Source organism: Salvelinus alpinus, chromosome 25, assembly GCF_045679555.1.
Source record: "Salvelinus alpinus chromosome 25, SLU_Salpinus.1, whole genome shotgun sequence".
Lineage (NCBI taxonomy): Eukaryota > Metazoa > Chordata > Actinopteri > Salmoniformes > Salmonidae > Salvelinus > Salvelinus alpinus.
The window spans coordinates 5540279-5553321 of record NC_092110.1 but is presented as its reverse complement, the minus strand read 5'-3'; the positions used below and the strand labels follow the sequence as shown (position 1 = coordinate 5553321).

General features: G+C 46.0%; 1 protein-coding gene across 2 annotated transcripts in view; it reads right to left on the bottom strand.

Annotated features, from left to right (window-relative positions):
* Positions 1-2: 2 nt before the first annotated feature.
* The window catches only part of LOC139553251 (spectrin beta chain, erythrocytic-like), a 59402-nt gene continuing 46361 nt past the window's right edge, over positions 3-13043 (bottom strand). The window contains exons 25-41 of one of the 2 annotated variants that reach the window (XM_071365383.1): positions 12583-12846; positions 12163-12390; positions 11801-12013; positions 11463-11630; positions 10998-11128; positions 10476-10680; positions 9933-10156; positions 9520-9670; positions 8272-8516; positions 7743-7881; positions 7392-7476; positions 7055-7251; positions 6706-6855; positions 6222-6502; positions 4272-4445; positions 3938-3980; positions 3-3691 (exon numbers count right to left, since the gene is read on the bottom strand). In XM_071365383.1, the coding sequence (XP_071221484.1) occupies positions 3497-3691; positions 3938-3980; positions 4272-4445; positions 6222-6502; positions 6706-6855; positions 7055-7251; positions 7392-7476; positions 7743-7881; positions 8272-8516; positions 9520-9670; positions 9933-10156; positions 10476-10680; positions 10998-11128; positions 11463-11630; positions 11801-12013; positions 12163-12390; positions 12583-12846 (3093 nt within the window). In that variant the 3' untranslated portion in view covers positions 3-3496. Of the gene's footprint in view, positions 3695-3937; positions 3981-4271; positions 4446-6221; positions 6503-6705; positions 6856-7054; positions 7252-7391; positions 7477-7742; positions 7882-8271; positions 8517-9519; positions 9671-9932; positions 10157-10475; positions 10681-10997; positions 11129-11462; positions 11631-11800; positions 12014-12162; positions 12391-12582; positions 12847-13043 lie in introns of both variants that reach the window. The other variant, XM_071365382.1, reaches the window with a different exon arrangement.

Genomic DNA, 13043 nt, shown 5'->3' with positions numbered 1-13043 from the left:
ACTGTCGGTTTCTGAGTTTATTTTCAAGTTCACCTCTCAATGTAGTAGACATTTTCTGTCAACATTTTGGGATATTTTACATAGCTTGTAGAGAGTAGAAAATGCTGATTTAAAAACCACTACACAGAGGACTGGAAGATAAAGACGTTGAGTTTAGTATGTGGAGAGTAGATGTGAGGGTGGGAAAGTGTAATGGATGAAGGATCTAGAGGGACAGCACAGCCAGTACATTAAAAGGCAATGTGTAGCAGGTTTGGGGTCAATTCCTTTTAAAGAGTGATTACCCCTAAAAAAAAGCAACTTCTCGTTTTGGAAACAACCTCTGTAGCATCAATTTCAGTCAAACATTTATTCTAGTGTCAAAATTGATTACAACGTGACATGTACAGTGCATTCCTGAAAGTATTCAGACCCCTTGACTTTTTCCACATTGTGTTACATTACAGCCTTATTCTAAAATGGAGTAAATTCGTTTTTTTGACCTCAATCTACACACAATACCCCGTAATGACAAAGCAAAACGGGGACAATTCTTTGACCTCATGTTTTGGTTTTTGCTCTGACATGCACTGTCAACTGTGATACCTTTTCATATATAAAAAATATGCAAATGTATAAAAAAAAAATATATTTACATAAGTATTCAGACCCTTTACTCAGTACTTTGTTGAAGGACCTTTGGCAGGGATTACAGCATCGAGTTTTCTTGGGTATGACACTACAAGCTTGGCACACCTGTATTAGTGGAATTTCTCTCATTCTTCTCTGCAGATCCTCTCAAGCTCTGTCAGGTTGGATGGGGAGTGCCGCTGCACAGCTATTTTCATCTCCAGAGGTGTTCCATCGAGTTCAAGTCCGGGCTCTGGCAAGGACATTCAGAGACTTGTCCCAAAGCCACTCCTGTGTCATATTGGCTGTGTGCTTAGGGTCGTTCTCCTGATGGAAGTTGAACCTTCACCCCAGTCTGAGGTCCTGAGTGCTCTGGAGCAGGTTTTCATCAAGGATCTCTCTGTACTTTGCTCTGTTAATCTCTCCCTTGAACCTGACTAGTCTCCCAGTCCTTTCTGCTGAAAAACATCCCCACAGCATGATGCTGACACCACCATGCTTCACCGTAGGGATGGTGCCAGGTTTCCTCCAGACTTGACGCTTGGCATTCAGTCCAGAGTTCAATCTTGGTTTCATCAGGCCAGAGAATCTTGTTTCTCATGGTCAGTCCTTCTCCTGCAATTGCTCAGTTTGGCTGGGCGGCCAGCTCTAGGAAGAGTCTTGGTGGTTCCAAACTTCTTCCATTTTAAGAATGATGGTGGCCACTGTGTTCTTGGGGACCTTCAATGCTTCAGAAATGTTTTGGTACCCGTCCCCAGATCTGTGCCTCAACACAATCCTGTCTCTGAGCTCTACAGACAATTCCTTTGACCTCTTGGCTTGATTTTTGTTCTGACAACTGTGGGACCTTGTGTAGACAGGTGTGTGTGCCTTTTCTAAATCATGTCCAATCAATTGAATTTACCACAGGTGGACTCCAATCATGTTGTAGAAACATCTCAAGGATGACCAATGGAAACAGGATGCACCTGAGCTCAATTTCGAGTCTCATAGCAAAGGGTCTGAATACTTATGTAAATAAGGTGTCTGTTTTGCAAATGTATTAAATAAAATGTTCTAAAAACCTGTTTTCACTTTGTCATTATAGGGTATTGTATGTATGTATGTATATATGTATAATTTATATATATATATAACATTTTTAATCCATTTTAGAATAAGGGTGTAACTTAACAATGTGGGCAAAGTCAAGGGGTCTGAATACTTTCTGTAAATAGGTCATTTTGGTTTGGCATTCGATATCGCACACCAGCAACCTAGCACAAAGGAAGGGGGTATACCTGATACAAAGGAAAAACAAACTACACAAACAATGTTGGACTGTCAGTAGTCAAATGTATTAGTATATTTTCCTAGTAATGCAGATCAATTATATACTGTACATGTATAGATTTAGGTGATGTAAAATAAAATATTTCAGAATGGATTCCTTTTTTAAATATGTTTCATTAAATTTACCAATGTCATTGAGGGAAAAAAATGAAATTCAAATATTCTGACGGTCGATTTCAAATTAAATACATTTTTTCTGATTTTCCACATTGCACAAAAGTAGTTGTCTTTACCCGTCTTCAACGCTTTCTGTATTTCCATACGTACATACATTCATTCATTTTGACACATTCTTCCATTATGAATTTTCATACTGTGTGGGTTTTGGAAAAGCAATTTAGATTTGATTGACCCACAATTTTTATCCTCGATTTTTGACAGACTAAAAAAGTATTTCTGTCTCCGATTATGTAATTGAAGATGTTTTGAGTGAAACCAAACAAAGTGTGATAGAATCAGTTGCATATGACTCTGCAGTCCAAAGTAAAGGACCAATAGGGCAGGCCAAGTTGGTCTAGTTGGAGTGTAAGTCCTAGATTCAATCAGATCAAGCGTTTACCGGCAATAGCAGACACTCGCATAGAGGATGTGGATTTGACAAATCTAACACAGTTCCATCACCTACACTGTCAAAACAACCGCTATGCAGAGGTTGGCTAAAGCAGAGCTGATTGAAGAGCCCTAATAATATCACGACACTATAGCACCATATAAAAAATTTAAAAACATGCATCTTTAGATGCAGTACCAGTCAAAAGTTTGGACACACCTACTCATTCAAAGCTGGTTGAGAGAATGCCTTGAATGACTAGGTGTGTCCAAACTTTTGACTGGTATTGTATATAGATATGAGATTCGATACACAGGTGTTAGGCATAGGCTATTTCAAGTTCTCAGCAACAGAGATGGCCACAGTGCTATTCTGGTAAAAGTCGTGGTTGAAAGTCATTGAGTTGATTTCTGTTTTAGGTAAAAGCACGACAATAACAAGGTAACATGATCGTCTTTCAATTGTGTTACTTTCATCATCTCAGCTAAAACAGTCTATAACATCCAATTTCTGTAATGTTATTTGGCTTCCACAGTGCATAGGACAATTAGTTTGCATACTTGCTGTTGTACTTGTCGTGCATGCAGTTATTGTACTGTGCAGCACTGTACAATGTTTCACTCTCTTTCAGGCAACACTAGGCCTATCATTTAATTAGCTAAAATAGCTACCATACCAAATCTTGATGATTTTACGATATGAGCTCCAAATGTACAAACATTCTTTGGTTGAGTGTCAAAAGAACATTCCTGTGCTTTAAATGAACTATTTAAATGTAGCATATGTTGTCAAAGAGAAAACAAAAAGAGAACGAAAAATTGATACACTGGCTTAAATACACTCAGCAGCATGAGCGTAGGTTTAAATCTAAAAACTACAATATCTCATGTATTTTATTGTAAAAAAAAAAAAAAAAAAAACTATATTTTAAGGTGATAAAAATCTGTCTTACTGATTGTACACTACAACTTCTGCCCATGTGATGGAAATATCGTCAGTCAGTCCTCACTTCTTCTTTGCGAACCGACTGAATCCCTTCTTCTCCTTGTCTTTCTTGTCTTTCGCTGGCTCTGGGGTGGTGGAGGAGGAAGGAGGGGGCAGGCTGTGGGCCCGGGCCCCTGCGGACCCTGAGGGTCCTACCTCTTCCTGCGCCAGGGGCTTCACTGCCTTCTCCATCGCCTGGGTCCAAAGATCCAGCTCCTTCTGAAATAACCATTTATGCTGAATATATTTCATTGAATTTGGGTGTTGGGGTTAAGATCGCTACAAGATTAACGTTCATAATACATTGACAGATGTAATACTTCTGCAGAGATACTTGTGATTTAATTCCAGAAAGGGCAGAAAGCTTATCTTTTAGATGGTTCAACAGAGCTGTATTTTGATGACGGATTGATTGACTGCTATAGTATAACATGATTAGTTAGAAGTGCATGAAGAACTCACCTTTTCTTTACACTGGAACAGGAACTCACTACCATCGCCAAGCCTGGAAGAGAGACAGCCAAATGAACAACATTCAGTAACGATTCAAACGAAAAGTGCAATAACGGAGTGTGTGAATTACAGGTGGTTGGCGGCAACTGAATTGGGGAGGACGGGCTCGCGGTAATGGCTGTAGCGGAATAGGCGGAATGGTATCAAATACAGCAAACACATGGTTTCCATGCGTTTGATGCCATTCCATTCGCTCCGCCCCAGCCATTATTATGAGCCGTTCCTCCCCTCAGCAGCCTCCACTGATGTGAACTATGTAAACTGAGAGACTCCGGATCCTCGCCTCAGTTTGAATACGTGCTTCTTCTTCTTGTAGTTGGTCAGGACTTCACAGTTGGCGTTGCAGAGCGACAGAGGGTCCTCTCCGTGGTAGGTGGAGCCATGGCTGATGCTCTTGGCGTCCTTATAGACAGACAGCTGACCAGGTTTCAGCACACAGTACAGGTTGTTCCAGGACCTGTGAGAGGACAGGAGCACAAACACATTTTGCTGGAGAAGACCTGAACCAGATACATACGCATCCCAAGCTTACCCCAAACGATTTGAATTATCTTGCGGTAGAGCCATGAACTTGAATGATATTAATTTGAACTACACTTTATATCCTATCTACTGTAAGGCCTCGATTCAATCCGATCGAGCGCTAACCCGTGTTGGCAGACATCTGCACAGCGGAGATGAGTATGAGTTGATAATTACACTATTTATACAAAGGTATGTTGACACCCATTCAAATTGGTGGATTTGGCTATTTCATCCACACCCGTTGCTGCCAGGTGTTAAAATCGATCACACAGACATGCAATCTCCATAGACAAACATTGGCAGTAGAATGGCCTTACTGAAGAGTTCAATGACTTTCAACCTGGCACCGTCATAGGATGTCACCTTTCCAACAAGTCAGTTTGCCAAATTTCTGCCCTGCTAAAGCTGCCCCGGTCAGCTGTAAGTGCTGTTATTGTGAAGTGGAAACATCTAGGATCAACAACGGCTCAGTCACAAAGTGGTAGGCCACACAAACTCACAGAACGGAACCGGCAAGTGCTGAAGCGCGTAGCGCGTAAAAATCGTCTCACTGCCAAACTGCCCCTGGAACGTCAGCACAACAACTGTTCATCGGGAGCTTCATGAAATGGGTTTCCATGGCCAAGCAGCTGCACACAAGCTTAAGATCATTATGCCCAATGCTAAGCGTCGCCTGGAGTGGTGTAAAGCTCGCCGACATTGGACTCCGGAGCAGCAAAAACGCGTTCTCTGGAGTGATGAATCCCGCTTCAGCATCTAAACAGTCCGACAGAGGAATCTGGGTTTGGCGGATGCAGGGAGAACGCTACTAACGCTCTTGTGGCTGAATGGAAGCAAGTCCCCGCAGCAATGTTCCAACATCTAGTGGAAAGCCTTCCCAGAAGAGTGGAGGCTGTTATTTCAGCAAACGGGTGACCAACTCCATATTAATGCCCATGGTTTTGGAATGAGATATTCGACGAGCAGGTGTCCACATACTTTTGGTCATGTAATGTAGATGAGCGGCTGCTCTTGTATGTCACAAATCACTCCCTTCCTTATTATCACTACCAAGTTAGATGTTCAAAACGGCAATAGAAAGTTTACTCTCAGGCATGTTTTCATGTTCATTTGGATGGGGGATGTTTATCTGTCTAATTGAGGTGTAGACATTAGAATACTTGTAACGTGGCTGCGTAGGATTTGTCCGATTAGAAAGTCGGGTGGTTTCATTGCATCCAATGGCAGTGTCCGCGACAAGCTAAAGCAAGGAGCCACTCGTGGATTTGATTGTTCTAACACAGTTCTACCTCTTACACCGCCAAAACAACCCACGTGCGGGTGTTGGCTAGCGCGGATCTGATCAAATGTAGCCCTCAGTCGAGTGAGTGCGATGGTACCTTCTTAAAATACCCCAAATTATAAAAAGAACGTTACACGTTATGTGGATAGTCCATCTATAGATGCTCTACAGACTTACTAACCTTTCCACTATCGACCAACCCAAGCTCTAACCCTAACCTTAACCCTTATCCTAACCCAAAACTTCCCCGTAACTTTAACCATAGCCTAAGCAAAAAGTTGTTTATGAGCAGATAGTTTGTTGATTGTATGGCCTTCTGTAGAGCATCTACAGATGGAAAAGCTGGTCTATCCAAATAAAGGGTGACCTAAAAAAGAACTGGCAAAATGTGCTGCCTGAATTCTACGCAAATCATTTCGTATCTACCTGTTAGAAGTCTTCTTCCCAGCAGCCTCCAGGTCGTGTTTGCGTCCCAGCATGCCCTCCTGCAGCACAGCCTTAGCACTGAGGGGTTCAGCGGGCAGGGTAGTGGCCCTGATCTCCCCCTCTCTGGGGGTCTGTCCAGACACAGAAGCATCCAGCAGCTCCAGAGAGCTAGCCTCATGCAAGCCAGCATCCTGCATCTCAGAGAGCATGGGCATCGTGGAGTCACCTGCTGTCCCCTCCAACTGACCTGAACTTGGCTCCACCACTGGTCCAGACGCAGGCTGGGAAAGGAGTGAGGGAGGGAATATGATATTTTAGGTATAATCAATGTTAATGTACACATACATACGGATATAATATCCTTATATACCATCCATACACAGAGAGAAAGGACAGAATAACTAATGGACAGAAAACAGGACAGATTGGGAATAATATCGTCAGAGATGGTCATTTTGTCGGCATACATTAGCTCAGTACGAACCAGTGTCTGCTCTTCGATGGTGTAGAGCTGAGAAGAGTCCTCGGCGAACCCTGTGTCTTCTCTCCTGCTCTCCATCTGTGAGCGCTGCTGCTCCTCTGTTACAATCTGCTGCATCTCCTGCTGCTGCTTCCTCAACTCCAACAGCTCCAACTGAGAGAGAGAGACACAGACATAGAATGTAGTCATTTTCACCCGCAAATAAAGGTAATGGATACACACACACCGCGCTTGTTTATATGAAAAATGGGGACATCGGAAAAAAAAATGCGAAAGGAAACAGATTTACACAGATCATAAACAAACAACACCCCCCCCCCCCAACACACACACAATCCTATCCACAATATACCGTAGTAAGTCTCTCCAGTGCTGAGAAGCGCTCCTCCCAGGTGGCGGTGGACTTCTCAAAGGCTTCATGTCTCTTCAGCAGTTTCTCCACCTCGTCTACCGTCTGTCCCAAGTCCTTGCTGGCCACGTATGGCTCCTGAGCCACTAGCCACGACTCCGCCACTGAGGCATCCCGTGCAAACTGGCACACCTCCAACACTGGGACATAACACGAGAGAAGACAAATGTGTAAGTATGCTATTTGGACCCAGGCCTTGTGTTTTTGTGTTCACTCGGGTCTATAATACAGTATCAGGAAGGAGGGGAATAGGGAGGGTTGTTGTTGTTGCTGTACTCACAGAGCCTGAGCCAGTCCCACCGGTCCTCCCACTTGATCATCATTTCCTTCCTCTTCTCCCTCTGCTGGCTCAGCTTAATACTTATCTGAGAGAGAATGAGGATGACAGCAACAGGGATGGTCAGATGAATTCAGTTTTCAAATGAGGTAGCGTCACAAGGTAAGGAAACAGCCACATATCTGAAAGAACTTAGTGTAGCCCCAGGCTCTTCCCCAATTCACCTCTACTTGATTGCTTGCATACGCTCTCCTCGCCTCCTTCTCAAAACACATTGGAGGAGAAGTTCTGAGGGAAGGGAGAGGCGTGGAGATAGGATGCAAAGAATTGACATAGAGCCCTGGTGTTCCTCACCTCAACAGAGTCTTTGTGTTTGCGAGCCAGCAGAGCTTTGCCGTGCTCCTCACATTCAGAGAACTTGGGTCCACGCTGATCGATCTCTGACATAATCCCTTGGTGGTATTTCATCAGCAGCTCTACTGATGACACGTCCCTGCGGGGAGAGAGAGGTAGAAACAACATGTGATCGTCTAGCTTTATCGCTCTATCCTCTATCTCTCCATCCTCTATTCCTCCATCCCTCACCCTTCCTTTCTCCCCGCATCCCCTCACCCCTCCGTATCCCCAGTCCACTCTCTCCTCCGTTCCCTGTTGTTTAGTCATTTTGAAGATGTTTTTCTCGGCATATATTCAGGATGTGTGGTATACACCTTGTGACAATTAAACCCACAACTGTTGTTGCAAATACCTGGCTCCAACCAACAGAGCCATGGGATCCCCTTTCCTCCCCTGTCCTGTTCACCTTAAACTCAGAACCCAGAACCAAGTTTCGCCTGCACTAGCTCGCTAGCATTTATGTTAACAGTCTGTCACATGAGATTACCGTGGTTTCTCCTGTGTCTCTATCTGTTGTATGGTGCTCTCCATCCATGCCATGAGGTCTCGAACCATGGTGAAGAAGCGGAACTTATCAGCTGTCTCCTCCAGGCGTTTCCTGCGGCCGTCACAGGCATCCAGCAAGGCTTTCCAGGCCTCCACCACCTCCTTCTCCTGGGTCTGGATCTCCACAGCCTGGTCCCCAGCGTACTGGGCATGCAGACGGACCGCTGTCTCCTGGAATTGCTGCACCTGGTGGGGGAGAAGGAGGGAGGTTGAGGTGGTGAACTTAGATATAGAATCTCTATGGTGGTAACTATGTGAGAGCAACATTACAAGATGATGTTATAATACTGTTATTGCATCAAATGGTTGTTTTATGGAGTAGAATACGGTTCTTAGAACACTCTCATCTGTGCGTAGTCTCCTGAGTTGGGCCTCTGGGGGCTTAATGCTCACAGTGGATTTACAATGCCTTTGGTGATAAAACCTAGACCGCATTCCATAGCATGAGTTGGTGTTTGTGTACTGGTTGGTACCAGGGTGGAGTCGGCTCAAGTGTGGATAATGATGAGGGGAACCTTGTTTTTGGGGCCAGACCCTGGTTTCCAAACAAAGAGAACAGTCTTTACAGCAGATACTGTCTGCTGTGAATTATTCATTTCTTTCATACGAACTTTGTGACCCATTCCACACATCTGTTGTTTGTCATGTAGACTAAGCGGGTGTATCTTGCCATTTAAAAGATCTTTGTATCCTTTGCGTCGGGGCTCTCAATGAATCATCTAAGAGTGGTTCGTCGACGAGCCATCGTAACTGCAGAGCACTCACGTCATTCACTTGTGTGTGTGTGGTGTGACATGCTTTCCTTATTAATAAGTGAATAAAGATTTGGTTAAAGTATAACTCTGACTTGCGTGATGAGTTTGTCTCTCCTCATTTGATAATACAGAAATGAACCACGACACCCTCGATGTAGAAGACTTTCAATCCCATTTCCCATATTTTCGGATTCGAGCGACTCCAATCACGACTGGCGTTCAGTGTTATTGCAATGTGTTGTTACAGGGAGGCCAACAAGGCATACAAAAACAAATGCTGTCTTACAACTACTCACCTTGATATAACTTGAAATGTACATGGCTCTACACTATCGCCATCTCTAAGTCAGCATAACACCTCTTAATATCTTAACGCTGCCTCTCCCGTCGACCTCTCAAGGTAGCTTCCCAGGTAGTAGGGGGTTAAGGTGTACCTGTTTTCCCAGGGCGCTGATGTCCCTCTCGAAGGTGGCGTGCATGCGGTGGAAGGTATCTGCCTTGCTGAAGTCTTCTCCCAGGTCAGCAGGAATCTCATTATGTTTCTCCTGGATCTGAGCCACCAGCTCCTTCCCATCATCGAAGTACCTGAGAACCACCAGGGCATTCTGTTACAGCTGAGCACTCACTGTACCACTATTGTATTATACAACTGTAATCTGTCAGAAGTCAGATCTCAACCGTCTATGAAAGGAAAAATGAAACGTCTTCACTGTCTGAAAAAATGGCAAATTATTGTCTTGTGTTTGCCTTGTGTGTTTGTCTTGTGTGTTTGAGCCTAGGCATACAAAGTCAAAAACAGTTAGTGGCATTAATGGACTATTTGCCAACCAATTGTGTCCAGACTCACTTGAGCAGGTCATATGAGGCTTGTAGGAGCTGAGCGCGGGTGTCTATGAGTTCCAGCAGGTCAGCCCAGCTCTCATTGACGCTGTCCTTCCACTCGGCCATGGCAGAAGCCTCTGTGTGGCCCGCCTCAATCAGTTCGTCTATGGTCTGATTCACATAGTCTACACGCTCCTGCCCCACCGTCCCTGTCTCCCGGGCAAAGTCACGGAACTTGTCCCTCAGGATCTGGACGGTTTAGATTTGAGGAGGGAAATGACAAAGGAAATCGTTTAAAAAATACGAGAGCTCAATCATAAGAGCTCTCAAGCTTGGATATACTCCATAACAATAAAGAACATTACAGAGAGAACCCAATACAAGGTGTGACTTCACATTCGTGCTTCGACCATTCTCTATCCCTTCAGCCGCCTAGAATGTTCCATTAACTCGATCGTCCCCCTCCCCCCCGCTTTTCCAAGAACCCCATGGAAGCTCATAGAAACCCTCCAGAGGTCCTAGACTGAGAATCCCTGGCCTCTGTATTTGGTATGTATTCCACCCTCACCGTGACATGGTCCAGGTCCTGTCCCATCTCCTGGGAGGAGGCCACCACGTCCCTCTCAGCGATCCAGTGCTCCAGATCCTCCACCTCTCGGCTCAGCAGGAAGTGATGATAGACATGGTCCAGCTTCCTCCTGCGGTCCTCTGCCAGGTCCTTCAGACCAGCGTACTGCTTATCTACCTGGCCCTGACGACGGATGACAGACTCACTATCGGGAGGGAGGAAAGGAGAGGGAGGGAGAGAAAGAGCGAGTGACTGACAAGATGAGACAAGTCATCACCACGCATCAAGATGTATCATAGCTGTCTGATCTTTGTGTGGTAAGGGACCCAATCGCAACCACACCTATCACTCTCAATACTGTTACACAGTGAGGAACAAGAGACCAATCTGAAAAAGGGAGGATTCTCCACATGTATTCAACATAGTCTTGCTTAGTCTGAGGCCTACAGAGGAGGTAGTGATAGCTATACTGTAGTACCCAAGGTAAGCTGACTGAACCCTAAATATCTAGGTTCCACTCACCCATCAGGGTGGTCCTCGTTGAGCATCTTCTGTGCGCGGTCAGCCAGCTTCTGGATGGCGTCTGAGTAGTCATCTACAGCCTCCTTCATGATCAGGTGACGCTTCAACATCAACATGGCACCTCGCTCATCCTGGGTGGGGGGTGGGGGGTGGGGGGTGGGGGGTGGGGGGGGGGGGGGGAATGAACACTTGAAAGCCACAATCTTTTATATGTTTCTTCAGCCAAACAGCAGCCCCACCGCTTGGTTTACTATGAGGGATGGGATTGGATAAATGTCACCACTCTCGATTCACCAGTGGAGCTATGGTTGCAAGGACCGACAGTCCGTAAGATCAACTTGATAGTTGTAAATATATTTGGAGTGCAATGCCTTGGCCTTCTCATCAGCAATCATGTAGAGTTCCTGCTCTTCTATTCAACTCTCATCTCTCCTCCCCTTTCCTCTCCTCCCCTCACCTCCTTACCTTGGCTTTCTCATCAGTGATCATGTATAGCTCCTCCTCTCCTATCCAGGCCTCAGCTTCATCAGCGTCATTATAGTACTGTTGGGCCAGGTTAGATCCGTTCAGCCTGTCTCTCCTCTTAGCCATCTCATCCTGCAGCCGAGACCACACCTCCTCCAGCTCCTTCACCTGGAGTCAGGGACACAATATATAACAAAAACAGTATCAGTAACAAACCATTGAAAGCAAACAAAAATGGGAAGAGGTGGAAGGAACAGAGGGTGAGGAGAAGGGACACGGGGTAGAAAACAAGAAGTGTGTACGGGCGTGTGCACGTGCAATCGTGAGCATGTGCACACCTGCTGTCCAATACGCTCAGCCTCCGGCCCGCCCGCCTCTGTCGCGGCCGATGCCATCCTCCGGCCACGCTCCAACACCTCATCCATCCGGGGCTGGTGACCCTCGATCTCCCTCTGTAACGTCTGGTTCTTCTTCAACAGCATCTGGCCTGCTTGGAGATTGTTGCCATGCTCATCTGACATCGCAAGGGGCAACCTCTCCTCGACCCAGAGCTACGATAGAGAGAGAAACGGAGCGAGAACAGAACAGTGAAACACATAGCGTTCATGTCAGCATTTCTCTGAGGAAGCATTCTGACACGTTTCAGATGGAAACAACAACACTGAAATGGCGCTGATGATAAGCTGAAAGGAATCCTCACAATCTCATCAGCCAGGTCCCTGTAGAACTGGTGCACGGCCTTGGCTGCCTCCAGCTTGCCCCTGCGCTGGGACAGGGGGTTGAGGAGCTGCTGGAAGTCTGTCTGGATAGCTTGCTGCTCAGTCTCAAACTGGTCCTCCCTGCTCCCGGCTAGGCCTCCGTGCTTCTCGACAGCCTTCTGGAGCTCTTCCAGCTCCTGCGCACGGTCACGCACCTGGTTCTCTGTTTGCTGGAGGGAGGGGGGGGGGGGGGGGGGGGGGTTAAACTAGTGGCTGGGCAGACTGGAGGCAGAACTGATTTTTTCTCACCAAGCAGATTGGAACTCTCCGGCTTATGGTCCGGAGTCTAGAGTGCTATTGTTCGATCAACCTCCGAAACTGGGGGAGGAACATTAGACAGATACACCCCTCCACACACACACCTGGTGCTTCTTGAGCAGGATGTTAGCATTTGTGAGGTCCTTGACCTCGTCGTCTCCCTGTAGCTCCTTCTGAAGCTCAGCCAACCACTTCTTCATGTCGGCCAGACTCTGGTCAAACAGCTCGGAACGGTTAGCATCAAACAGCAGACGGGCCTTGTTCTCGGCAGTGGACTCTAGCTTGTCCCACAGCTCATGCAGCTTCGCCAGACGCTCGGTCACGATGGGCTCGAACTCAGGTTTGGCATCCATCAGCTCCTGGCCCTCCTGTGGATGAGAAGAAGGGACGGTCACAGGGGAAACGTTCATACTTGTTATATAATCCATCAGCGTCTGTGGCACATGTATGATAAGTAATATGGATGGGATGTATACCAGGAATAATTCAAGTAGGCTATATGATTACTGGGATAGACTAGCATCATGTCCAGTGGGTGTACTTGTACATTAAGCTGCCTCACGAT